This window comes from Micropterus salmoides, unplaced genomic scaffold (assembly GCF_014851395.1).
Source record: "Micropterus salmoides isolate LMB-PRFRI ecotype aquatic unplaced genomic scaffold, ASM1485139v1 Ms_hic_scaffold_20, whole genome shotgun sequence".
NCBI classification, from domain to species: domain Eukaryota; kingdom Metazoa; phylum Chordata; class Actinopteri; order Centrarchiformes; family Centrarchidae; genus Micropterus; species Micropterus salmoides.
The window spans coordinates 2,554,524-2,581,840 of record NW_024041151.1 but is presented as its reverse complement, the minus strand read 5'-3'; the positions used below and the strand labels follow the sequence as shown (position 1 = coordinate 2,581,840).

The following is a 27,317-nucleotide window of genomic DNA, read 5'->3' as shown; positions in this document are numbered from 1 at the left end:
CTTAAGTACAGGTAAATGTACTTGCCATCCACAGCTGTTTAAAGGTTTAATTATAAACATCTGCTGATACAAGAATACTATGAAAGTATTAAGATCTTTGACCTAAATAAAAGTATTACCAGGTACTAAAAGTACTCAGTGTGCAAAGTAAGTTCACCTGTCTGACCTCCAGCTGCAGATATCTCTGGGTGGTACAGGATGTGTGAAGTGACACCATTTCCTACCTGAGACCCCAGGTGAGTCTGCAGGGACCTGATCCTACAGGGACCGACCTGCTGATCTGTTTCTCTTCTGAACTGTGGGCTGAAATTCAGAGCAGATCTAAACTCTGCACGAGTCCTGGATCAGTTCTAGAAGTCCTCCACAGGACGAGCTCACATCTCATAGTCGGGTCGGGTCTACTGGCCCCAGGGAGCCTCAGGGTCTTCATTCAGGTTCTGATTATCCTGCGGACCTCTGTGAAGCAGGACTGTAGTGTAGTATTTCTGTCCTGTGGTACTTTTACTTCCTCTGGCTGAATATATTCTGCACTGATTGTTTAAATGTTTTAGTTTGAGAGCTCCACGTTTCCCTCTGAAACACCTCGATCCAGATCCACACAGGGCCCCGGTTCCCCACCAGGTCCGCCTAAAACCTGTCCACACCTGAACATTTCTACCTGCAGCAGATTCGTCACTCGCTCATTTTTACACACAGAGCTCAAACTTTTTCACATCAAGGACCCCTAAACAGACTCAAATCAGACCGCGGGCCCCCCTTTGATAAGGGTTTGTCTCAGTCTGACAGAATCTTCGCTTCTAGAAGTTTTATTATAGAAAGTGAGAAACATTCACTGTTACTTATTATAATGTAAATAAACTATTCCACTTTCTGCTGGGGCCCCTAGAACCTCCTCAGGGACCCCACTCTGAGAACCACTCTTCTACACAATGAAGGTCTTTTAATTCCAGCTCCTCAAAGTAAAACTACTCCATATGTACTGCAGCTGTATTTTCCAAATACACAGTACTACACGAGGTATTTGTACCTTTCCGATCTGGACCTGCACTTTTTATTAAAAACTTAGATTTCAGTGTTTCTGGGAGGAACCAGTTGCATCTTATTTAGTTATAAAATAAATTTAACTCATGTGGAAAAGTGTAATTAAGTGACAATTAATAAAAATGTTTGATAACATCATGTTGAATTTTCTTAGTTGCTCTGCATGTTTTTCACGTTGCACACTGTGTGTCTGTGTTTGCAGCCACAGCTGTTTGGTTCAGTGCCGCTCTGACGCTTCTGATTGGCTCTCATGTTGCCAATCAAAATGCTTCTTTAGGAAACTGTTAACAGCAGAAAACTTTCAGGCATTTAGAAAAGTGATTAAATGTAAAAAGTTATTTTGCTTTGAGATATTTGTTAAACTATTGGATGTTTTAAGTTATAAACTAACATATTAACATTTAATATAATATAATTAAGTCAGCTAAGAGAATATCAAAGTACTCGTAAGTAGCTGCACATTAATTATAACGCCTGTGTACTTCTACACCGTGGTAGTACTGCTTCCTCCACAGCGTCTCCTTCCCCCACTGGCTGTCCTAGTATTAGAGGCAGTATTCAGAGTGTATCTGACAGTACTCGCAGCAGCAGAAATGAAGCCGAGGCGTGAGTGTGAACAACAGCTGGACTTTATTAGTCTTTACTCTCGGGCCATCAGCTTCTGCTTCTTCAGCTTCTTCTGTGAGACCTGCAGGACAAACTCAGAGTTAGAGACGCTCAGAGACACAGAGAGGCGTTAGCGTCTGAGGCGCCGCTGCTCAGACTTAACAGAGTGTTTTCATGCTGAATCCAAAGGTGTCCTAAGAAGTCATCACCGCAGCGACACGAAGACGCCGTCGGCGCGGCGAGCCGGCGCTCCTACCTTTTTCTTCTGAGCCACCTCCTCCTCTGGTTTGGGGACGATCTGCTCCTTCTCCGTCAGGATCATCTCGATGTGGCAGGGCGAGCTCATGTAGGGGTTGATGCGGCCGTGGGCGCGGTACGTGCGCCTCCTCATCTTGGGCGCCTTGTTCACCTGGATGTGCTCGATGACCAGGGAGTCCACGTCCAGACCCTGAAACCACATGGGACCGGGACACGGGTCAGAGACACCCGGTTCCCAAAGCTCTCGCTGAGCCTTCACACAAACAGCTGAGAGACTTCAGTCTGTTCTCTGACTCTGATGGACTGAGATCAGCAGGGAAACTGATCTAAAGACAGTCCATGTTTCTTTTTTCACATCATTTATTCTCCGATTAGAGCTGCAGCTAAACATTATTTTCATCATCAATTCATCTTGTTTTGTCCACAACCCAAAATATATCTTCAGTTTACTGCCAGGCGGAAAGAATATTTTACACCTTAGCTGTAAAGTGCATTACAAAATATTTACATTTAATAAGCTGGAGTCTGAATTTAGATGTTTTTCCCTTTAAAGACTTACAGTGAATCATCAATTATCAAAACTAATTTAAAAGTTGACAACTAATCGTTGCAGCTGAAGTTTGTAACCTGTATTATGATCTGAAATGATAACGAATGTACAAACATCAGCTGATAAACAATCTGAAGGCAGATTATCCAAATATAAATATACTATTTACTGTTAGAATATTTATTAATACACTAATTTAGACCTTTACTCCTCCAGGACGTGGATATAGGATATGTTGCGCACCAATCGTGCTGCTTACTGTCGCCTCCAAAGACCCGTTCTGAAACTTTATGTACAAATTACAAACAGTGAAAATCAACAACATTTATCTAAATTTGTAGTCAAACAGGAGCAGCAGGTAGTTTCCACCGACTGTGGAACAACAACTAGAGCTGAGACTATTTTGATAATTATTAATCGTTTCAGTCATTTTTAAGAGCAGGAATGTGAAACATCTGCTGGTTCCATCTTACATGCGACGACGTTTCTGACAGTAAATCAAGAGTCTTTGGTTTTTGACTGAAAACGTCACTTTTGGGCTCCGGCAGCTTTTACAATGACATTTTATAGACCGACAGATTAATCGTGACAGTCCAGGTGCAGATTAGTCGATAATGAAAACTATCGTCAGTTGCGGCCGCGCCGTCAGCGTCACGTGTACCGCATCTTTACGGCGTCCATCACGCCGCGCCCTCACAGTGAAGATCAGATCGCTCAGATCGTGTTTTATTTTCAGGTGATTCAAAGGTGTCCTAAACTGTCATCACTGCGATCGACTTCACGTGAACCAGCCAACCGGAGAGCGCGGCGGACGGGCGCCATCTGCAGCAGCGACACGATCGGGGCGGAGCCTCCGAGACGGACGTTACAGCCGTCTGACGGAAACTTTAGAGGTAAGTGTTTCTCAGAGGGACAGCAGATTCATTTATGAAGCTCGTTTTCTAGATCAGCTGATTAAAGGTCATTTTAATTTGGTTCACGTCTGACACTCAACGTGCAGAAAGGCGGTCAGACATGTTCTCCTGTCAGGCGGCGAGAGGCGTTACCATCTGGAGGAGGAGTCTGTGACGTACCTTGAGCTCAGCGTTGCTCTCTGCGTTCTTGAGCATGTGCAGGAGGAACTCGGCGCTCTTCTTGGGCCAGCGTCCCTGAGTCCAGCCGAACTGCTTGGCCTGAAAAACAACAACAGCAGCAGCGGTTTACAGGCGTTTCCTCCCGCCAGGCGAACCACAGCGAGTTCATCACAAAGCTGCTCAGATTAAAAAGGTTAGTTTCATCTTTAATCCAAAGGTGTCCTAAGATGGTCGTCACGGCAGCGTTTAGCCTGCGCCGCGTTCAGGTACCCCGCTCTCACCTGGGCACACCTCCCCACGCCGCCGTTGTAGCGACGGAACGGGACACACTGGTGCTTCACCATGACGTCCCTCAGGTACTTGTTGGCCTTGCGGATGTGCATGCCCTTGATGGCCTGGGCCGTCTCACGGGTGTTCTGGTGATTAAAAACAAGCGATCAGCAGCTGAACACTGAGTTTAACATAAACGAGTTCTTCGCCGGCCTCAAAGTTCAAATAAAAGCACGCCGACATGCTGCCGCCACTGGAAGAAGATCTGTATTCAAACCAAAGAGAATATCAGGAGGTTTGCATGGTTCTGTTTAAAACCAACAGTAACTTCTTCCAGCGGCAGCAGCGAGCGAACGCGCCCCTCGGTCGGGTCATCACGCTGTACGCTTGTGGCGACGGCGTTAACGTCAGAGACAGTAGTGCAGCGTACATCACGTCAACATTCAGCACTTCAAACGTCTCCGCTCATCTCAAAAGCCTTCAGTTAAACTTGAGGAGCGTTCAGAAATATTTTGTTCCTCTTCCTACATTTAGAAATCTTCTGGATCGACATGTTTTATGAGCAAACACGCCTTTGTTTAAAAGAACACCATTATTAGTGTGATTTATGAGCTTTTAGCAGAGGCTGTACAGACTTCTCGGTAGATATGAAGCACACAGATGACAACACTAGTGGATCAATCCTATTGCATCCAGTTCACCTGACGTCCTGCAGCTCTTTTAATTTAATTAATAACCGCATCAACTGTGGCAGCGACACGTTTACCAGAGTTTTGACCTCTCAGCTCGTCTCTGAACCTGAAACCAGTTTCTTTCAGTAAATAATCCTTCTCACCTTGAAGTGGACCCGCAGGTTGGAGCCCCTGGACTTGCATGCTGAAACAAACAGGTAGACAGAGTTAAACAAACGGGAAACACTCCTGCAGGAAGCCTCTTTATTCACCCTGTCAGCAGCTCAGATTCATGTGGTTTGTTTTCATGTGTTCATCCAAAGGTGTCCTAAGAAGTCATCACAGCGGCCTGTTCACGCTTTAACAGCACAAAAACCTCCGGGTTACTCACATTTAGTCGGGTTCTCGGGGTCTAGAGAGTAGCGGACCATTTTCAGATACCTGTCGGGGGAGAAGCAGGTTTTAGTTTAAACCACTGCGGATCCTCACGAGCCCTGTTAGCATTAGCTCAGATTAGCTTCACGCTCCGGCAACGAACAGCCACGAACACAGCAGCAATTAACCAAAAACGAGAGTTAGGATTATAAAACACAGATTAAAGAGAGAGACACGAAGCTGTAGCTGATTTAAAGCTGTTATCAGAAGCAGTTTGGTGGCCAGACGCCTCCAACATGGCGGAAACCTGCTGCTGTGAACAGTTAGCCAACAAACCGGCTTCCTCACAAATACTGAATTAAATCAGAAGTTACGGCTCCAAACACAAACATCTAACATCAGCAGACGTGTTTAACTATGATTTACACAACAGAGCGGGTTAAACGCGAGGATGGTGCAGATTTAGATAAGATTTAACACAGATTCTGCTGCAGTAGCGAGACGCTGCTCTCTTACCTCTGAGGCCGCGCAGGGAAGAGGAAGATCCGGGACAGAGCGCGTCTACTTCCGGTGCCGGCAGAGCGGAACACAAGAAGAGGAAGAAGAAGAAGCAGGAGCTTAAAAGCGAAAGGCAGGTGAGTTAATCCAGCATTTATATTATCTGTCAAAACGTCTCAGTCAGAAGAGATAAAGTTTGAAAACGCATCAGCTTGATTCTCCAGGTAAGTAGTTTGTACTTTGTTCATGATGTGCTTACTCATAATAATATAACATAATAATAAAGTCAGACACAGTGTCGACAACACAAATATACACAAAAGACAAATAGTGCTGTTTCAGAACTAGGACTGTAGTACTTTTACGACAGCGCCATCTAGTGGAGTGGTGGTGGTAACGCACAGCAACACAGGAGGTTAACCCTGCCTGCCAGCACGTCGGCCGTGAGGTCAGCGTGCACAGCTGTAGGGTTAACAGGTCGACATGCATATAATCAATAACTTGGGTGCAGGCACACACTCGGTGATGGTTGTGGTGAGTAAGTAAACTTTATTTATAGCACCTTTCACAGACGAGGGGTCACAAAGTGCTTCACAGTAAAGTAATGGTTAAAATGTAAACATTTTAGAGTAGAGTAGAAGGCTCCTAGAAATGCAGTTCCGGTCGAGGGTTGTGGTCCTGAAACTGCAGCTTAATTTATTCTTTTGAATCACGGACAAATTAAGTCTTTAATTTTTCTATAAAAATATTTTTGTTGCGGTAAAGGGACTGAAAAAAGATTTACTAATCATATTTGTTGAAAAAGATTTTATCATAACTCTTTTGAATGATCCGCTGTTTGGCATCAAGTGTTTAACCCAAAGGTTCTTCAGTTTTCACTCAGGAGCGAAAATCAGCCTTTAAATTTCAAAGAAATAATGATTTGACATTTGTCGTGATAATTATCTATATCAAATGATATGAAATGTTTTTATCGTGAACATTTTTGGCCATATCGCCCAGCCCTAGCTGAACGGCGAGCTGAAGTCCACGAACAGGATCCCTGCATGTGTCCCTGGAGAGTCGAGGTGTTGCAGGATGTGATGCAGACCCAAGTTGACGGCATCATCCACTGACCTGTTAGCCCTGTAGGCAAACTGCAGGGGGTCCAGCAGGGGGTCTGTAATGTCCTTCAGGTGGGCCAACACCAGTCTTTTAAAGGACTTCATGACTACAGATGTCAGATAGTCATTTAGTCCAGAGATGGAGGGTTTTTTGGGGACCGGGATGACTGTGGAGCGTTTGAAGCAGGAGGGAACTTCACACAGCTCCAGTGATCTGTTGAAGATCTGAGATGGGGGCCAGCTGGTCTGCACAGATTTTCAGGCAGGATGGTGAGACACCCTCAGGTCCAGGAGCCTTCCTGATCTTCTGTCTCTGGAAGAGGTGGCTCATGAGTGCAGATGAGGGGTCAGAGAAGGAGGGTGGCAGCGTGTCAGAGGGGGAAGGTGGTTGTTTGAAGATGGTGTTGAAGTGGGGAAGAGGTGTGAGAGGTGTGACTGTGGGCTTTTCAAACCTACAGTAAAAGCCATTCAGCTGGCCAGTCTCGTCTGAGTACCAGCAGTGTTGGGGGACGGTCGTTCAAAGCAAAAAAACTTGTAACTAACAAAATGAATATAAGGCGAAGCGTTTACTTAGCAGGGTTTAAGGAATAAGTGTTAAAAAGGCTAAAGATAATAAAACATTCTTTTGCCATATCTCCAAATTCAGTTTTGCATAAATACGTAAACATTAGGTGGACTCTGAAAGTCTTCTGGAGAGGGTTTGTAGTCAATTCCGTGGTCTGGTCCGGAGCACACGGACCACTGGTTGCTGGAGTAGTATGTAGCTGCAGTACCAGGACCGCAATCCCAGGACTGGAACTGCATTTCTAGGACCCTTGTTTATTTTGATACGGCTAGCTGGCTGCTAGCTGGCGGCTAGCTGGCGGCTAGCCGGCTGCTAGCTGGCGGCTAGCTGGCGGCTATCTATTTTATTCCTGACAGCCCCCTGAAGCCAATTATCCGACTTGGCCGTGCTCCGTTTTCCGTTGCAGATAGTACCCAGAGATGTAGCTGGTTGTCTTAGCGACGCCACACAGTCTCTTGATTTAAGTTAAAACGTTTGAACCTTCCTCAGAATGTAAAGACAGATAAGCGGTATGAAAACCTTCCAGCTGTGTTTTCCTCTGCCGTTGTTGCTGCAGCGGGAGCAGAGGGCTCTGTGAGCGGCCGGCCTCGCCAGCTCCTCCCGCGGGTCACAGCAGGCTTCCCCCGCAGCTGGCTGGATGGATAAATGACATGAGCATCATTACATGGTGCTACCCCGTTGCTATTCTTCGTTCGTCTGCAGTAGTAGTAGCCTACTTTCATATTTCGCAGAATCTTCTGCCCCTGTGGACACTCTGCTTCCTCTTTACACCGGCACACGCGTGCCCAGTGTACGTGAAGACCACGTGATGTGTATTTTCAGTTGTTTTAATAGACAGAGATCAATTCTGATACGCAGCTAAAACGCTGGTGTGGATGGAGATCATAGTGTCGTGTAGCATCAGACTTGTTTCCTGGTTCTTGTGTTCTGAGCTCACAGTCAGTGTCACTGTTTCACCTCTCAGACTGACTGAAGTCCAGAAGATGAGTGTTTGTGTGGAGGAAGAGGAGGACAGAGCAGAGTCTGCAGCATCCAGCTGTCTGTCTATGAAGAGTGACCGGTCCAAAGGTCTTGATCCTCCATCCTTCAGTCCTGAACCTGGACCCTCAGACACAAAGTAAGAGACAGTTTTTACTGTAAACTGACCTGATGGAAGATGATGCATTGAGGATGAAGACAAAATGTTCTGCTAAAAGATTTATATTCCTGATGCAGAACTATTAGTGCAGATACTGTTTCAAACATCTGTCTTTCCTCCTCCGTTGTCTAATCCTGTACAGTCCAAAACGGGTTTCTGTCTGTCAGAAGTTTGAAGGGGATACTATCATATCAGCAGAGCAATCATGAGTATAGGGCAGGAAAACTTTTTAAAAAATATAATGAATTGTCATTAAATGTCTCGTAAAATTTTATTCTGGACCTGTCAGAGAACACAGATCTGCGGGAGAGATTCTGAATGTGCAGAAGGTTTTGAACCTGAGCAGAAAAGCTGCTGAAACAGAGGAGCTATTAAAGTCCAGGAGTTTCAAACTGAATTAAAATGAATTGATTTCTCATTGAGGTGAAAAGGAGCCACATGCACATTTAAAGAAGTTACTTCCCCGAACAAAGACACAAAGAGAAGGGAAGATTAAATCATGACTAAGCAGAGATGATGTTAAATTTAAAGAGTTGATCTACAGGAGAAACAGATCTGAAAGCAGCACAGAATGACTGAGAGCTGCACTGACTTAGATTCTGTTAGAGGGTTAGATTTTGAACCGTCCCCTGCCGCCTGGATTTTGTTTCCCTTTATATAAAACATTTCCACCATAAACTGGGGCAGACAATTTCACAGGAAATTAAGGCTCCAAATGTTCATGTAGATTTCTTAAAAATATTATTAAAATTTTGTCTCTTCTCGTGAGCTAAGTGTCTCGTCATACCCTAGGTGATATGAATAAAAACATCTTGGTGTTTGCAGAGTTCAGTCCAAGAGACGGAGTGCAGAGTCTGCAGTATCCAGCTGTCTGTCTATGAAGAGTGACCGGTCCAAAGATCTTGATCCTCCATCCTTCAGTCCTGAACCTGGACCCTCAGACACAAAGTAAGAGACAGTTTTTACTGTAAACTAACCTGATGAAGACAAAATGTTGTGCTGAAAGATTTATATTCCTGATGCAGAACTATTAGTGCAGCACAGAAAGTATAAAATATATTACGTGTCCAATAAAAGTAAAAAAAAAAAAAAACAATAAAATTTCAGGGAAATTACTTATTCATTCTTGTATTCTTTGATTTGGAAAAACATTAAATACATTTGTTGACTTTTGTTGCTTTGTCATCACCATTTATAGCTCTATGATTATATTAGGTTTATGATTAAATACTTTATTACAGCACAACATTGTTTACAAGCATACAAAGTTCTTCATAGGTAGCCTCTTAATTTTGCACCAAATTAACGCATTTAACGTTAAAATGTACAAAATTTTCTTCTGGGGGGGCAAGCCCCCGGACCCCCTGATGAGAGAGTCCAAGGCCCACCCACCATAGTCTCTTACAATCCTGTGGGAAACACTGGTCTGAGACTGCTGGTCTACCACAATTATTTAGACCACTTCTAACCTCAGTTCAAAACAAACTAACTCAAGCTAAGCTGCCCAGAGTGACTGTAAAACAGTGAAGGACATAATCAGCTCTCTATAATGGAGGCTTTTACTGTGAAGGAGCTGCAGGAAGTGTTGAGTTTGTGTTAATAACAAACTCCAGGCAGATCACTAAATGTTTAATAAGACAGTCAGACAGGAAAAGCAGCTAATTAGTGTTTCTGAAAGCAGGAGAGCTGAAATAAAAGGAACAATCATCTTCATTACTGACTGAAAACAGAAAAGTAACGACACTTTTACTGTTCTCTGTGACCATCTGAGCTTCTACACAGTGTCGGACACATCTGGAGATTTTTCAACAACAAGCAACAAATCATTTTAGTTCTAAAGAAATGTCTTCTCAGAAAGAGGAAGAGGAGTCCTGTTCCTGTGGAGGAGCAGCCGTCCTGCTGTGCTTTGTGTCAGGACGTCCTGAAGGATCCAGTCTCTACCAGCTGTGGACACTGGTTCTGCAGACAGTGCATCACCTCATACTGGGACCAGTCTGCTTCATCAGGAGACTCCTCCTGTCCCCAGTGTGGAGGTAAGATCCAGAACCAGAGCTGGACTGCAGACAGCCATCAGAGCAGCTCTGTACAAAGTAAGACTGTTCATCTGTCTGCTGATGTCGTCATGTCTGAAAACAGGACTTTCTGTTTAATTACAGGAACATTTGGTTTTTAATATTATCATGAATATCATCCATCCAAAACATTTGATTATCTGGATTCTTGCTCTCTGTTTAGTCTCGGTTATTTGTTCTTCTCTTTCAGCAGATAGTGGTCTGCAGGAGGTTTTAGATGAACATAAGATCAGTCTGAGGAGGAGATGTGAACGTGTGACTGAAGGAAGTGATGAAACAGGAAGTGGAACCCTCCTCAACAGGATCTACACTGAGCTCTACATCACAGAGGGACAGAGTGAAGAGGTTAATACCCAGCATGAGGTGAGGCAGCTTGAGACAGCTTCCAAGAGAGACCCTCCATGACGCTCCAATCAGTGTCACGAGATCTTTAAAGCCTTACCTGGCCAACAGAGAGCCATCAGAGTGGTTCTGACCACGGTGTCGCTGGCGTTGGAAAAACCTTCTCAGTGCAGAAGTTCACTCTGGACTGGGCAGAGGGCTCGGAAAACCAAGATGTCGGTCTGCTGGTTCTGCTGTCGTTCAGGGAGCTGAACTTGATCAAAGATGAGCGGCACAGTCTCCTCACGCTGCTCCATGTTTTCCATCCAACATTACAGAAGGTCCCAGCAGAGAAGCTCGCTGTCTGGAAACCGTTGTTCATCTTTGACGGCCTGGATGAAAGCAGACTTTCATTAAACTTCAACAACAAGAAGGTCGTGTCTGATGTCACACAGAAGTCATCAGTCAACCTGCTGCTGACAAACCTCATCAAGGGGAATCTGCTTCCCTCGGCTCTGGTCTGGATAACTTCCCGACCTGCGGCGGCCAATCAGTCCCTCCTTCATGTGTTGGCAGGGTAACAGAAGTACGAGGCTTCACTGACGCCCAGAAGGAGGAGTACTTCAGGAGGAGAGTCAGTGATGAAGAGCTGTCCAGCAGAATCATCTCACACATCAAGACCTCCAGGAGCCTCCACATCATGTGTCTAATCCCAGTCTTCTGCTGGATCACTGCTACAGTTCTGGAGCACATGTTGACTACAGAGCAGAGAGGAGAGCTGCCCAAGACCCTGACTGACCTGTACTCACACTTCCTGCTGGTTCAGACAAAGAGGAAGAAGCACAAGTACGATGAGGGACATGAGACGAGTCCACAGGAGCTGACGGAGGCTGACAGGAGGTTCTTCTGAAGCTGGGGAGGCTGGCGTTTGAACAGCTGGAGAAAGGAAACATCATGTTCTACCAAGAAGACCTGGAGCAGTGTGGTCTTGATGTCACAGAGGCCTCGGTGTACTCAGGAGTTTGTACAGAGATCTTCAAAAGAGAGAGTGTGATCTTCCAGAAAACAGTCTACTGCTTTGTTCATCTGAGCGTTCAGGAGTTTCTGGCTGCAGTCTACATGTTCTACTGTTACACCAGCATCAACACAAAGAGACTGAAGGACTTCCTGGGGAAAAAACCTGTTGATTCAACCCTCGATGTCTTTTTGATGGAAGCAATGGAGAAATCCCTTGAGAGTAAAAATGGCCACCTGGACCTGTTTGTTCGCTTCCTTCATGGCCTCTCTCTAGAGTCCAACCAGAGACTCTTAGGAGGCCTGCTGGATCAGACAGACAACAGTCCAGAAATCATCCAGAGAGCCATCAAGAATCTGAAAAGAAAGAGGACAAAGATCTCTCCTGACAGAAGCATCAACATCTTCCACTGTCTGACGGAGATAAACGACCACTCAGTAAATCAGGAGATCCAAGAGTTCCTGAAGTCAGAGAACAGATCAGAGAAGAAACTCTCAGAGATCCACTGCTCAGCTCTGGCCTACATGCTGCAGATGTCAGAGAGGTTCTGGATGAGTTGGACCTGAAGAATACAACACATCAGTGGAGGGACGACTGAGACTGATTCCAGCTGTGAGGAACTGCAGAAAGGCTCGGTAAGTCCACATATGATTATCAGCACTGTAAAGCAACATAAAGCTGAAGCATTAGTATTACAGTAAACACACACACACACACACACACACACACACACACACACACACACACACTATAAAAGTTTCCTAAACTAGTATTAACCTGCTTATTGAAATAATTCTACATGTGTTAAACTCCAAATGTCTACAAACATCATTTCTGTGTTTCTGTCCATCAAGTTAGTGACACAAGTATCTTCTATCATCTTCTATCTTTCTTTGGGTGATGGAGGTTTGATACAAACCCAGCAGGAAAACTTGAGGATTAAGAGTTTGTGCTGAAAATGTTTTGACAGTCATCATTTTATCACTGCAGTCTTTTTATTTTAAAGTGATCCAGTGTCTGCACTGCATTGCTATTCTTTATTATTCTTTATTATTTATTTCTAAGCTATTACCTATGAAGGACTGTTCTGTTCATTTTCACAGTTTATACAAGTGTGTGAATAAATCAAAAATTGTAACCCTAACCCTGGGTCGTCAGTGCGCATGTGTAGTAGCGTGTATGCGTGTAGTGGCAGTGGACGAACACCTGCTGAAGAGACGGAGCAGAGCAGCCGAGTTGTCCGCACCTCGCGGGACTTTCGGATAATTTATCACCGTTGCTGAACCACACAAAGAAAATATCATTTTTAAATAGCCGCAACTTGAAATAGACCCGTGAGGAACCGCGAGATGCGTGTAGTTGTCGGCAGCGAGGAATGCAGCAAAACTCCGGTGAATGGTAGGCGAGAAAGACAGAGAAAAGGGTCTTCAAAAAGCCTCAGCTGGAAATTTACAGTGTAAGTTGAATGAATAGAGACTGCAGCTTCTCAAGATTAAAGCCCCCCCCCCCCGACTCGCATTATAGGCAGGACTTGACGATTGTGATTCAACTATGTAAATCCTTAGTCGGGGACAGTCCTACTATAATTATTGTTTGATTTGAGAGGATGTGAGGGGAGGCCATCCTCTCTCTTGAAGAGTGAACAGGACATCCCCCTCTCCATCCTCATTAAATAAAAGGTGCCACTTTACATAGTTTAGTTCCAACAATGAATGTCTCTTCATGTGTTTTGCTACATTAGAAATGAGTTTGATTTAGAAACAGTAAGGAAGCTCTCTCTCTGTGTCTCTCTCTCTGGTAGGATTTGAATGGACTGGTCTGTAAACTGGTAAATTCCAAAGCTACTTTAGTAATGTTCACTGATAGTGTTTTTAAAGCTTAATGTGAGAAATATTCTCTGAATTTGTTTTAATAGCCATTTATCAAACAACTGTTGAGCAAGCAGAACATAAACTTAAACATGACGTCTTGACTTCCAGCAGTCACCTCACCTCTCATCCACAGCGCTGTTTGTTTTGTTTTTTTTACCCATGCAGCAGTGCTGGATTAATAGCTGCTGCGCTGGTTTGACTGCGCATGAACACTCCGCTACGAAGCTGAGCTCGTGCTACTGGGAGAGATGACTTCCGGTTATTTCTCACAATATAAAAGCCGTTTGTGCCGGTATTCACAGTTACTGTCACTTTTACATTTTACGCTCCCCTCTATGCCCTCTCCAGATCAGGTTTTCTGGGCACTATGTGCAGCCGTGTGCATAGCTGCTCGTTAAAGTCGTTTTTCGCGAACCAACCAATCACAGCCTGGAGTAGGCGGGACATTAAAAAAAGGTTGAGGCACTACAGCAAACTTTAGAAATGCAGAACTCGTCGTTCTGTATGCACATTTTTTATTACTGGCGAGTTAGTAGGCTACTTTGCATAAACAAATGAGAATCTGACCACCAAGTAGAGCATTTGTCTTGCACAATAATTAAACCACTGAAAACAACCCACAAAAATGAAACTACTGTTTTGTCCAACTGGAATTAATATTCGGCTACTAATAGTAAGCTATAGTAGCCTATAGCCTACTGTGATCTGAAATTATAATGAATACACTAACATTAACACTAATCAAACCTTAACCACAGTGGTGTAGGCTAATATCAGAGAGAGGTTTTATTTGTAAAGCAAATTATCCAAATCAAGTGTAACCTGTAAATACTGTATATTATTATACTAACATTATACTTTACTTTTATACCTTTATTCCTCCAGGTTGTGGATATATTTTGTTTATCAAATGGTCAAATTACAAGAAAATGCACATATTTCAGTCATAAGGTGCTTTTACTGTACGCATACCGGCCATGCTTACTGTCGCGCAGAGTCCCCCCCCCCCCCCCCCCAAAGGCCCATTCCGAGCCAGGAAAAACCCAGAGAGAGCGCTTTGGTCTTGGTGTGTGGGGGGTCAGTTTAGAGTTTGTTTAGTTTATTGCTGCTGAGGACCTCACAGCCTGGTTCAGGATGAGGTTAGTCTCTGGACAAGGTTAATATTGTCATTTTTTCCCCATTAACCTTTTATTGATTCTATTCAGCATTGTCACATTGGGAGAACATTCATTTTGATTGCTTCTACCCTTGCAACTAAGCTTCTGAATAGGATTAAGTTCCATCTTACAATATCTGATTTCATTCTTGAAAATAATGGATCACAATTTATAGATTTCAGTTGAGATAAGTCTCGAGGTAGAGTCACTCCCAAAAAGTCACTCCCAAAAAGTCTTCTCTAGCAGCCCTGTCCGGAACATAGTTGAATGTGAGGACCTGTATCTTCTTCACATTCAATTTATAGCCTGATAATAAGCCAAAGTGTTGACATGAGTGCTGGAAGAGACTCAGTGGGTTGTGTCAGGTATATTATTACATCATCAGCGAATAATGCTATTTTCTGTTCACCCCCCTCTGTCTATACCTTTGTATATCTTTATTTTGTTTTATCCATTGGCTCAGGGGTTCCAAATAAATCGCAGAGGAGAGGGCTAATTGAGCAGCCTTGACGCTATCCATGTTCTAATATGAAAGGGTTTGACAGATTTACATTGATTTTGATCCTTGTTGTGGGTTTAATATAAAGAGATTGAATGGTTTTGACAAATATTTCATGAAGACCAAATCGTTTCGGCACCATATACAGGAAATCCCACCTGACGGAGTCAAATGCCTTTTCTGCATCCAATCCCACTAGTATTGCTTCTAACCTTTTATTTGATAATGTTTTGCATTACATGTAATGTGCACCGAATATTGTCCTATGTTTTCTAAATCCCCATCTGGTCTTGATGAATTATATCTGGCAGAATTGTTTCTAAACGTCTGGCTAGGATGGCAGTGAATAGTCTGCAGTCTTGGTTAAGAACACTCACTGGTCTATAATTTGAAGATTCCAATATGTCCTTTCCTTCTTTTGCAAGAACTTAAATGAAGGCTCACCTACAAGAGTTTGGGATTTCTCCTATTTTTGTCCCCCAGTTAAATGCATTTTTTAGCAGGGGTATTAATGGTTCCCGAAGCACTTTAGAACTCAAGGCCTGGAGACTTGTTGGTCTTCAGCTTTGATATTGCTGAGTTGATTTCTTCAGTCAATATTTCCTTGGTCAGAGTTGAGTTATGGTCATCAGTTACCCGTGGCGAATTTAAAGAGTCTAGCAATAAGTCTCTGATTCCTATTATTTATGTCTGGTTGAGAGTAAAGATTTTTGTAGTACCTTAAAAACATTTATGTATCTCTTCTGTCTTATATTTTGTCATATTAGTAGATGAATCCCTGATTTAATAAATATTATTAATTGCCATTTGCTTTTTGGATGGCGCAATGGATAAGATGCCTGCCTGTGGTGTGAGACCCGGCTTCAATCCCCCACTGTGACCCATCCACCATTGTGTCCCTTAGCAGTATAGCAATTGTAAGTCGCTTTGGATAAAAGCGTCAGCTAAATGAATAATAGTACTCCCAACTCTGCCAGTAGCCCTCTGAACTTTTTGCTAACAGAGGACTTCTGTATCCCACTGGCCGAGGGTTTAGTCGAAGATTTAGGTCTCCGTGTCAAATCAGGATACCTTCCCCCTCTGATATCATCAAGTCAAACATTTGTCTGTAAAATGTCCAGTCTGACTCTGGTGGCCTGATATTGCAATGGCCACTCCTCCTATGACCTGTCCTATAAGATGAGGAAAATACTTGATTAAATCCATTTCTTTTAAGCTTTTCATGCTCCCTGTCTGACAGGTGGATCTCCCACCTCTTCTTTCTTCATTTTACCTAGTATCTTGGGTCTTTTAATTGGGTTGAGTATCCCATTCACATTATATGATGCTATTTTCAATATTTTAAATTTTTTCTGGGTTGCCATATTAACTGATCTTCCACCTCGTCCCTCCTATGTTTACCCCTTTTGCTACAAAACTGGCAAACTACCCTAAACATTAAATATCCAAACACAACAACAATCACTGATGAACTAGTGATTAACCAGAAAACTTCCTTGTTTGGGGTCTGTATTTTGACCCTAGCTGAGTCCTGATATCTAGTCCGCTCTGAGGGATAGGCCCTTCCTCCTAGGGGAAGTGGGACCTCTATGCTGTAGTCAGCATTGTCCATGTGTCCAACAGCTCAGAAAACAATCTTATAAAAATAGAAACTAAGGAGCTATTAAAAAAACATAAACCTCTACAACTTTATATATATATATATGATAGATAGATCACATAGAGGAAGTCACCTTTTTTTTTTTTTTAATAATCCAATTTTGCTTAAGGCAATATAAGAAACAGGTATTTTTTTTACAGAAACTAACTCCTGTCTTTCAATCCAAAGTCCATCTGATGTGGTTTTAGTTCCTCCCTAATGTTTTTTTGCCCTGCTGGCCTGCCAAGTTAAGTGCTTGATCTTTTCTGGTCCACTCTCTGTAGTTTTCACCATTGTCACCTGTAGCCCTCTCCTTGCCATGTCCTTGGTTGCCTCTTCAGCCGTATTGTACACGCAGATTTCTCCCTCGTAGAACACCCGTAATTTTGCCGGGAACAGTGTTTGGAAGTGTATTTTCTTCTCCCTCAAAACTTTCTTTGCCTCCGTACACTCATTCTGCTTTCTCAATATCTCCGGTGCGTAGCCATGATCCAAAAACACCTTATTCCGATCGTGCACAAAGTCTCTTTTCTGCCATGCTACCTTTATTATCTCTTCTTTGTTTCTGAAAGTCATGAATCTTACCACTATGGATCTCGGTGGGGAATCGGGAGGGGGGCATGGTACTAATTTTAAATGTTATCAAGTACGCTGTGGTTCTGGTTTTAAATTATGACAGAATTGTTCTTTGTGGTGATTTTAATATTCATGTTGATGACCCCACCAATGTTAATGCAACTGACTTTTTAAATATGGCCACTTCTTTTAACTTCAAACAACATGTCAAAGGGCAAACACATAACCGTGGTCATACACTGGACTTGGTTTTTACCCTGGGTGTCAGCATTTCCTCTGTGGAATTAGTGGACATGACCATATCTGACCACAGATGTGTTGTTTTTAGCTGCAATTCTCCTGTTACTCATGCCGCCTCACCAAGCTCCGTGTGTTGTCGCATCTTTAATGAACAAAGTGTTTCAAAGTTTTGCGCATTCTTTCAGAGCCAAAGCCAACACCTGTCTGATTCCAACACCAACAATCTGGTCGATCACTTCAATCATATCTGCTTGTCGTCACTAAATATTACTGCTCCTCTAAAGGTTAGGCCTACGTCTAAAGCTAGTAAGCAACCCTGGATAAATGACAGCATTCGCAGCCTAAAAAGGGAATGCAGGAAAGCAGAGCGCAGATGGAAAAAATCCAATCTCCAAGTCCATTACCTCAGTCTGAAGGATTTATTAATTAACTACAATAACATGGTTAAGGATGCGAGAACACACTATTTTTCTGAACTCATTACTACACATAAACACAATCCCAGGTTTCTGTTTAAGACTGTGGATCAGCTGGTAAACCCAACCCCTCCTTGTGCCTCAGCTGGAAGTAATGATGACTGTGAATTGTTTTTCTCTTATTTTACCAATAAGGTGGTGTCAATCAGAGCCTCTATTACCCCCGTGGCCTCTTACTCAGAGGTTCCTCACCAGCAACAACAGAGTTTTAACCAGTTTTATCCCATCGACTTGTCTGAGCTTTTAAAAACAGTATCACAAATGAGAGTGTCCTCCAGCCCACTTGATAATACCTAAAAAAATTTTACTAAAGTAATAGATTCTGTTGGGCCCCATTGGATCTCTGTTTTCAACAGCTCCCTATCTACTGGTTGTGTCCCTGATTATTTTAAAACGGCTTGCGTGAACCCACTTTTAAAGAAACCTGGTTTAGATCCCTCCCTCCCACAAAATTTTAGACCAATTTCAAAACTGCCTTTTATTGCAAAGATTCTAGAAAGAATTGTTCCAAACAGCTGCTCACTGTGCTGGAAAATAACAAAATATTTGAAAAGTTTCAGTCTGGTTTTAGGAAGTACCACAGCACTGAGACTGCCCTGCTTAAAGTCACCAATGACCTTTTAATGTCTGCTGATGAAGGTATGTGCTCAGTCCTTGTACTCCTGGACCTTAGCGCTGCTTTTGACACCATTGATCACAACATCATGTTAGACAGACTGAGGCACTGGGTGGGGATCTCTGGTACTGCTCTAGAATGGTTTTCATCCTACCTGTCAAATAGGAAGTTTTGCGTGTCTGTAAACAACTATGTCTCTTCATTCTGTCCAGTTAAATATGGTGTGCCTCAGGGGTCGGTCTTAGGACCCATTTTGTTTTCCTTGTATCTGCTTCCCCTTGGACATATTATCCATAAACATGGCATTTCTTTTCATATTTATGCTGATGACACACAAATATACTTGCCCGTCAGATCCACAGACCCTGGAATGCTGAGTTCACTTAACAACTGCCTTTGTGAAGTTAAAAAATGGATGTCAAATAATTTCCTCCAGCTGAACTCAGACAAAACAGAAATCCTGGTCATCGGGTCCCAGCAGATGGCAAATCAAATACTGCCATCTGCTGGTTCCCTAGTAAATCACATTAAGCCTGTGGCAAAGAACCTTGGTGTTTGGTTTGATAGTAATTTAAATTTCGAGCAGCACACCACAAAGCTTGTTCAATCATGTTTTTATCAACTTAGAAATATAGCTAAAATTCGATCTATGTTAACTTTTAAGGACACCGAGACCATTTTACACGCCTTCATCTCATCACGCCTGGATTATTGCAACAGCCTTTTCACCTGTTTAACCCAAAAATCTATTGATCGACTCCAGACTGTCCAGAACTCAGCTGCCAGGCTTTTAACCAGAACAAAGAAATATGACCACATTACTCCTATTTTAGCTTCATTACACTGGCTCCCAGTATGTTTTAGAATTGACTTTAAAATTCTATTGATCACTCTTAAAGCTCTTCATGGCCTCTCGCCTTGTTATATTTCTGAGCTTTTAGTCCCATACGCACCAGCACGTACCTTGAGATCCTCGGGCAGAGGTCTGTTGTCTGTTCCAGAGTCTCGACTGAAAACTAAAGGGGACAGAGCGTTTGCTGTCAGGGCCCCGAGGCTCTGGAACAGCCTGCCCGAGGAAATCAGGTCGGCTGAGTCAGTGAACTCTTTTAAGTCCCTTCTTAAAACATACTTTTATAGGAGGGCTTTCCCGATCTTATTTGACTTTATTTTATCCCTTTTATTTTATTCTATTTTACTAATTTTATATTAAATTTTCATGCTCTTATCTTTTTTTTGTATTATTCTTTACACTTGTTAAAGCACTTTGTAACTTGTTTTTGAAAAGTGCTCTACAAATAAGGATTATTATTATTATTACTAGCGCCTGGTGGGCTCTCTGGATCTGGATGTGAAATTATTGTGGCAACTCCAGCTTTTCTCTCAGGAGATTATCAATAAAATCCATCATTGACCCAGCATTGTCCTCCACTCCCTCCTTCACAACCCTGAATCCTGATGTTTTCTCTCTTCGAGTGTCCCTCCTGATCCACCAGTCTGTTTTCAAGCCGTTTCTGTAGCCCCAGGAGTTCAAGTGTAGCCTCCTCAATGCACTGCAAACGCTCCTCTGCTTCCATTATCCGCCTCTTGGCATTATCGATCCTGTTATTTGCCACCCTGATGTCTTCCTGAATTTCGTTTAGAATGTCTGCGTTTTCGCGACGAAAATCTCGCAATTCACAAAGTATCGTCTCCAGGCTTGCCATGCTTTGCGTGGCACGTGCCTCTTCACCCTGGCCGCTGCGGCTCGCGCTCACTGATTCTGGTATCTTCCCGGGATCTGTTAGCTCTGATGCTAATGTATCTAATTGTGACTTCCACTGACGCTTAACTCGGGTTTTTGAGACTTTCTTCCTAATTTGAATCTCGGCATACTCATCGCCCTTTTTAATTTGTATTTAACCTGTAGGCCAAATGCCTCCTGACCAGTGAATAGGGCGTTGAAAAGTCAGGGAGCTCAGTTTTTATGCTGCTGCCATAATGGAGGCGGACCGGAAGTCCTAATATTGTCATTTTAATAGTCATGCATAGTCCTTATCTCAACTTCACCAGAGGTGGTAGGCTTTATGGCCCCCCCCAATTCTCGATTACACTGGAAAACAGCAGCACATGTGGTGCTCACTAGAGTGTGATCACATGTGTGAAGGTATTTTTTTGATTTTATGCTTCATAATTTGAGATTATATCTGTAGTTTTCCTCTTTTGAAAAGGACTTTCTTTGCTGTTTGAGTAATATGGTTTGTAAACCAAAGTGGCTGAAGCAGCAGTTTCTCAACAGGCTGTGAGACAGGTTTACCCAATGACTGTAATCAAAAGCGCATGCTCCGCTGCTTTTTCTCATAAATGAGCACATTTCAGCAACGACAGACCATGTCTCATCATCATTGCCTGTATTTAGTCAATTTTCCAGTGACCTTTACCGTGATTAAAAATTACAAGTTTGACTGATCTCCTTTACCTCTTCCGTCATGCGAGAACCTTACCACTGGATTCTCCATTGCTCCACCCACTCTTGCTTGGCGGCCGCTAAATGAGTTATCCTGCAAACCCACTCACTCTTTCCCCCTACATAAAAATCCTCATGCTCCCTCTCTTGCTGATACTGCAGGAGCATGATTTCTTTTTTCCATTCAAAAGTTAAATCACCACAGTCTGACAGAGGAAAACTTAACCTGCCTGGCAACAGCAGACGAGCGGCATCTTCTTGAGTGGCCATCACGTCATCTTTTAAACTAGTAGAGATTGCTAAGGCTGGCAAAACTTCAAGCTGTCCTAACTGGGCCCTTAACGTTGTCAATATGACCTCCTTGCGACCCTGCTTTAGAAGGTCTACTTTATATGCATTTGACTCTGTCATACTCTGCAATTTTCAGTAGCTTGTCTTTAGCACACTTATCTAACAATTCCATACTCGGACATTGTATAAAGTCCTGCACATTAGCCATATTTTCAACAGAACGACACCAGAACAATACTCCTCAAACAAGATAGAGACAAAAGGGACCCACTAACCTGATTGCAAATTACCCCATTACTGCCTTGCTGTTCACAAACAGCAGATCAAGTAGGGCACACAACCAACAACAACCATAAATAAGCCAGACTAAACATACCTTTTACAGTTAACCTGGGACAAAGCTATTTAGTTATTGTTTAAACTACCTTTTGGAGTACCTCTCCCCTCACTAACTGCGTAAGCAATACCAACTCACTATAGTCAACCCTAGTCTTCATGCATGCCACGACAGGTGTTTTAAACACAAACCCTATGACTCGGTCAAGCCTCAGCAATGCTGTTACTCACCTAGACAGTCATGGACATGTACCTTTAAGACAGGCAAAATGTCAAATCATGCCAAATCCCCTAAAAAGTTTCACACCAGGAAAAAAAACTGCTCAATTAACCTAGCCTGCACAATTTTAACATTTCTGGCTTATTCCCACCCTGGGATATAAAACAAACAAACCCATTAATTTGTTTGCCAAACTTCATCCTGGTTAAGGCCTACTAAATACTTTCAGCTAGTCAAATTGAAGCCAAGGCCAAAACCCAATTATCTGCTGTTGTTGAAAACACTTTTAAACTTCTTAAACTATGTCAAGAATAGAACCAACATGTGGACCAAAAGGTAACCCAAAACCAACCAAATTCATAAACTTACTGCCTCTAGATTGACAAAGTGAAATACCGCCTTGTTGGAATCCCGGACGAGCCCCAATTTGTTACAAGTTGGCTCTTGCTTGTAACAAAGTGAAAGCTCACGCAAACATAAACTTAATGGTTTTATTGTACCAACTAAACATAAACTGCAAGGCAAACGTGAAAATCAGTTTTATCAGGAGTTTCATGAGTGTATGGGTTAGTGAAAAATGTAGTGAGTGCAGCAGAGCACTTACTACCATCTCTCGATGGGTCAAGCCTCTGCTGCCTTTGTGACAGCGTCTGGTTCGGGTGCTGTTCCTCCGACGCTGATCCACCTTCCTCCCAGCCTGACACAAGGTGGGGTCCGACACCAGGCAGGGAAATCCAGCGTCGGTGAGGAAACTTTGGCCTGACTCTCGACGTGGTGTGAATACGGCTAATCTGCGCACACTGCAGCGGGCCTCAAAACCAGACAGTTTGGATTTAACTCTTTGTATGGCCCTGATTAATGTCAGATCACTGGCCAACAAAGCTTTTGTGCTGAATGATTTTTTTTTTACATCCCATAAACTGGACTTTATGCTGCTGATCGAGACTTGGCTTCATGTTGGTGAGTCTGCTACTTTTTCTGAGCTTCTCCCTCCAAACTGTACATTTTTTAGCTCTCCTCGGACCAGTGGCAAAGGTGGAGGACTTGCCACTGTGTTTAAATCCACCTTCCAGTGTCGGCTGTCTGCATCTGCCACCTATTCTAGCTTTGAGCTGCAGCTATTTGAATTTAACGCCTCTTCTCCGACGCTGTGTGCAGTTGTGTATCGTACACCGAAATGTGGGTTAAAATACGACCACTTTATAATTTGTGGTGACTTTAATTTACATGTATGCTGTGAAAGCAAACCTATGGTTAAAGACTTCTTACATCTTCTTAATTCTTTTAATCTCACTCAGTCGGCGTCTCGCCCAACACAAGTAAAGGGACACACATTAGGCCTTGTGCTGTCTCATGGCTTGTGTGTTCATGTAAATGAAATCTGTAACGTATGTATTTCGGATCACCCCTGTCTTATTTACGATTACAGTCCCGTGTTCTTTGGTCAAATCTCCTACTGCATGTGCCGTCGTGTAATTACCAGTCAACCCCGGCACAGCTCTGCTGCTTTCAAAGACTCTGGTCTATAACTTGGATGGAGGTGATGCTGGTGCTGATGAACTTATTAGTTTTTTAATTCACCTGCACAACATCTTGTAGCTCCTTTGAGGATGAAACCACTAAAGAACTTTCAAAGCCCTGGTTAAATGACACCACCAGAGCGATCAGTGCATGTCTGCAAGCTCAGAGAAGGTGGAAGAAAGACAAACTCAGAGTGTCATATGAAATCCTACAGCAATATCTGACTAGGAGAGCTGGTAAATCTGCTGAATCTGATTTATTTCTAAGCTGGTTGCAACAATTGTCACAGGCCACAGGTTATTTTTAACCTGTTTAACACCATACAAATCCCCGAAACTCTGCACCTATTACACCTACATTGACCTCTGTGACTCTTTCATAAAATCTTTGTTGAGAAGATTTTTGCTCTTCGATCTTCTGTAACCACATCCTGTTACCATGATCCATCTGCTCCTCCTATGTGCCTTGCAGTCCTAGATCGGTTTGACCATATCAATCTTCCCTATCTGAGGTGGTCCATCCTCTGCGGCCCACAAATTGTCCCTCAGACAGCATCGCTGAGTCTGATTAGAGAAGTCTTGATGCCGTTGCATGATGACCATGTATTTTTGTCATTGCTAAAAAAGGTAAATCTCGATCCCTCTGTTCTCTCTAACTTCAGGCCCATCTCTAAACTGTCTTTCTTATCTAAAGTCCTGGAGAAAGTAGTTTTACCCAGCTGCAAACATTTTAATTAATAATAATTTTAAGAAAAGTTCCAGTCCGGCTTTAAACCCCGTCACAGCACTGAAGCGGCACTTTTAAGAGTTTTTAATGACTTGATTTTAACTGTTGACTCAGGAGTCCTGCCGTCGTAGTGCTCTTAGACCTCACTGCTGCCTTTGACACTGTTGACCACTCAATCTTCTTGTCACGGTTGGAAAATTGTGTGGGAATCAAAGGTACTGCACTTAGGTGGTTTCAATCCTATCTAACCGATAGGAGCTTCTCTGTCCACCTTGGTGATTATTCCTCTGAGAGCGCCCCATTTACCTGCGGTGTCCCTCAAGGTTCTGTCTTAGGCCCCATCTTATTTTCTTTGTATATGCTGCCCCTGGCCTCCATCTTTGAGAGGTATGTTTTGCAGATGATATTCAAATTTATTTGCTCCTGAATGTAAAAGCAAAGGGCTCACTGCAGCCCGTGCTTGACTGTAGGAAAGACATCAAAACGTGGATGAACCTAAATTTCCTCAACCTAAACAGATACAAGACAGAGATCATAGTGTTTGGACACCCTGAACTGCTTGATGTAGATTCTCTCGGCCCTTTAACTTCAAACTGCCGGTCGACTGTGAGGAGTCTTGGTGTTGTATTGAATAGTGCATTTAAATTTGATAAACAGATATCCGCCACTGTTAGATCCTGCTTTTTCCAGTTGAGAACTATAGCCAAGGTTAAGGCCTATCTCCCTCCTAAAAATTTGGAGAGGGTGATAAATGCCTTCATAACTTCCCACCTTGACAATAGCAATTCTTTATATGTGGGCTTAAACAAGTCATCGATTCAGCGCCTGCAGTTAGTCCAAAATGCTGCTGCCCGCCTCCTGACAGGAAAGAAGAAGAGGGACCACATCACACCTGTGCTGCGCTCTCTCCACTGGCTTCCTGTTCATTACAGGGTGATTTTAAAATCTTACTTTAACTTTTAAATGCCTTAATGGATTGGCTCCATTGTACTTAACGGAGCTTCTTCACGTTCATACTGCAGCTAGAGTGCAGAGATCCACCAATCTCCTTCTCCTGGATGTACCCAGAAGCAGACTTAAAACCAGAGGTGATCGAGCCTTTAGTGTAGCTGCCCCTAACCTGTGGAACAACCTGCCAGTCCACATCAGAACCGCCCCAACTCTCGAACGTTTTAAATCATTGTTAAAAACACATGGCTCTTTTTGGCTTTTCCTTCGAGTTAAGTCTGTTATTATTCCTGGCAATTTTAATATCACTATACTGTATATCGTATACTGTATATTACCCCCAACCGGTGGAGGCAGATGGCCGCCCACCCTGAGCCATGGTTCTGCTCGAGGTTTCTGCCTCTTAAAAGGAAGTCTTTCCTTGCCTCTGTCTCCTAGTGCTGCTCTTGGTGGGAACTGTTGGGCTTCTGTAAATAATATCATGGAGTACGGTCTAGACCTGCTCTTTTATGAAAAGTGCTCAGAGATAACTGTTGTTGTGAATTGGCGCTATATAAATAAAATTGAATTGAATATTATGTTTCATTGCTGTACTCTTACTGTGTGAGTAGTGTCTTGTTGTTGTATTTTACCTGTGAAGCACCTTGGCCAACCTTGGTTGTTTTAAGTGTGCTATATAAATAAATGATATTGATAAAAAGAAAAGCTACATTATAAGTCAAAACTGACGAGCTAGCGTGTCCCAGGGGTAATGCATGGTGCCGTGGGAATCAATAGAGCGAGAGAGTAGGTTGAGTTGGCAGCCATCTTAAATACATCTCAGCCAGGCTGAACAGTTGAGCCACATCTTCTGATGACCCTGGCCTTGGCTCCGCCCATAGACAGCCTGGAACTCACAAACACCAAACCAGCAGAACACAACAGACAACCCCAGGGTCATCACATCACCAAGCTCAGAGAAGAACTGATGCTATTAAACAGCTGAACTCCACTGGAGATAAATTATTACCCTTAAAAGGTTAATAATTCAGTCTTTACAAACACAAATCACAGCACCCTGTTAATCACAATATGACATGTTCACATTACATTTTTATCCAAATTAGTAGTTTGTGGTTCATTATGTTCAAGGACACTTTGACCTGTTGACAAGAGCTCAAGTTTCAAACCACAAACCTTGGAATCGATGGCTAACCAGCTGATCAGCTGGGCTGCAGCCACTCATATTAATGTGCTTTGTGATGCAAAATGTCTGTTTTTATGATAAAGATTTTATGTTCTTTGTCATCACAGACTTTATGGCTGTGGACTCTCAGAGACTCACATCGAAGTTGTGGCCTCAGCTCTGAAGTCCAGCCCCTCCCATCTGAGAGAGCTGCACCTGAGTGACAACAAGCTGCAGGATTCAGCAGTGAAGCTGCTGTCTGCTGGACTGGAGAGTCCACACTGTAGACTGGAGACTCTGAGGTCAGTTCATGTATTCTGATCTTGTCCAGTGTTTATCTACCAAATTTAAATACATAACAGAAGTTTTAAATTTCCTTCAGTTTCATTCAACTCATTTTAAATGTTTGCCAGTATGAAGAGTTTGGGTCGGAATTTAGTCCCCCATACAACAGTACAGAGACAGAGGGGATGAAGCATATTTCCAAAGGCTTTCCTGTCAGGAAATTTCACTTTTCTGACACAACCAGTAAACAGGAGCATAAATAATACACTATATTTGTACAGGAAGGTACTCTCTTACATTTAAGATGAAGAGAACGAGCCTCTCACTTTGCTCAGTGTAAATTTTATACAGTTCTAAAGACGATGAGGAGATGAGATGAGGAGGCTAAATCTGTGTTTTTAATGAGCATCAGAAGTGCTGGGACAGGTTTTTAAGCGCTCTGTGAGGTTTTGTAGTCACTTAAAGTGTTATTTATTTCATATTAGCCATTTTGGAATAATTAGAAAACATCTGACTGAGTAGTTTTCATAAAATGACACCTGATTGTTATGAATTAGAAGAAACTGAAAAGAACTGAAAGTAACAACTTGTCTGATTTGATGATGTGGACATGGATAGGTAAATGAATGTTGTGCTGACATGGTGGATGATGTCTGTAGAAGGCTGACATGATGATCCACAATAACACAATGACAAAGTCCCTCTAATCATTTTGGGGAAAAGCTCATTGATTAGGACATAGTAATGTTGAG

At 42.9% G+C, this 27,317-nt stretch overlaps 2 protein-coding genes and 4 non-coding genes across 6 annotated transcripts; 1 reads left to right on the top strand and 5 right to left on the bottom strand.

Annotated features, from left to right (window-relative positions):
- Nucleotides 1-1,651: 1,651 nt before the first annotated feature.
- On the bottom strand, nt 1,652-5,438 carry LOC119914721 (60S ribosomal protein L17). The gene is made up of 7 exons (XM_038734201.1): nt 5,361-5,438; nt 4,861-4,910; nt 4,634-4,674; nt 3,810-3,944; nt 3,529-3,627; nt 1,904-2,095; nt 1,652-1,729 (listed from the first exon to the last, which is right to left on the bottom strand). The coding sequence occupies exons 2-7, from the start codon at nt 4,898-4,900 to the stop codon at nt 1,682-1,684; spliced, it is 555 nt and encodes a 184-aa protein (XP_038590129.1). The 5' UTR covers nt 4,901-4,910; nt 5,361-5,438; the 3' UTR covers nt 1,652-1,681.
- On the bottom strand, nt 1,795-1,861 carry LOC119915176. Its single transcript, XR_005446915.1, has one exon. It is a non-coding gene; the product is annotated as a small nucleolar RNA SNORD58 (small nucleolar RNA).
- LOC119915180 lies at nt 3,165-3,227 on the bottom strand. Its single transcript, XR_005446919.1, has one exon. It is a non-coding gene; the product is annotated as a small nucleolar RNA SNORD58 (small nucleolar RNA).
- Nucleotides 3,704-3,771, bottom strand: LOC119915174. Its single transcript, XR_005446913.1, has one exon. It is a non-coding gene; the product is annotated as a small nucleolar RNA SNORD58 (small nucleolar RNA).
- Nucleotides 4,749-4,817, bottom strand: LOC119915178. The gene has a single exon (XR_005446917.1). It is a non-coding gene; the product is annotated as a small nucleolar RNA SNORD58 (small nucleolar RNA).
- A 6,096-nt stretch (nt 5,439-11,534) lies between the features above and the next one.
- On the top strand, nt 11,535-26,576 carry LOC119914639 (NLR family CARD domain-containing protein 3-like). Its single transcript, XM_038734066.1, has 2 exons — nt 11,535-12,191; nt 26,409-26,576. The coding sequence occupies exon 1, from the start codon at nt 11,661-11,663 to the stop codon at nt 12,120-12,122; it is 462 nt and encodes a 153-aa protein (XP_038589994.1). The 5' UTR covers nt 11,535-11,660; the 3' UTR covers nt 12,123-12,191; nt 26,409-26,576.
- Nucleotides 26,577-27,317: the final 741 nt, after the last annotated feature.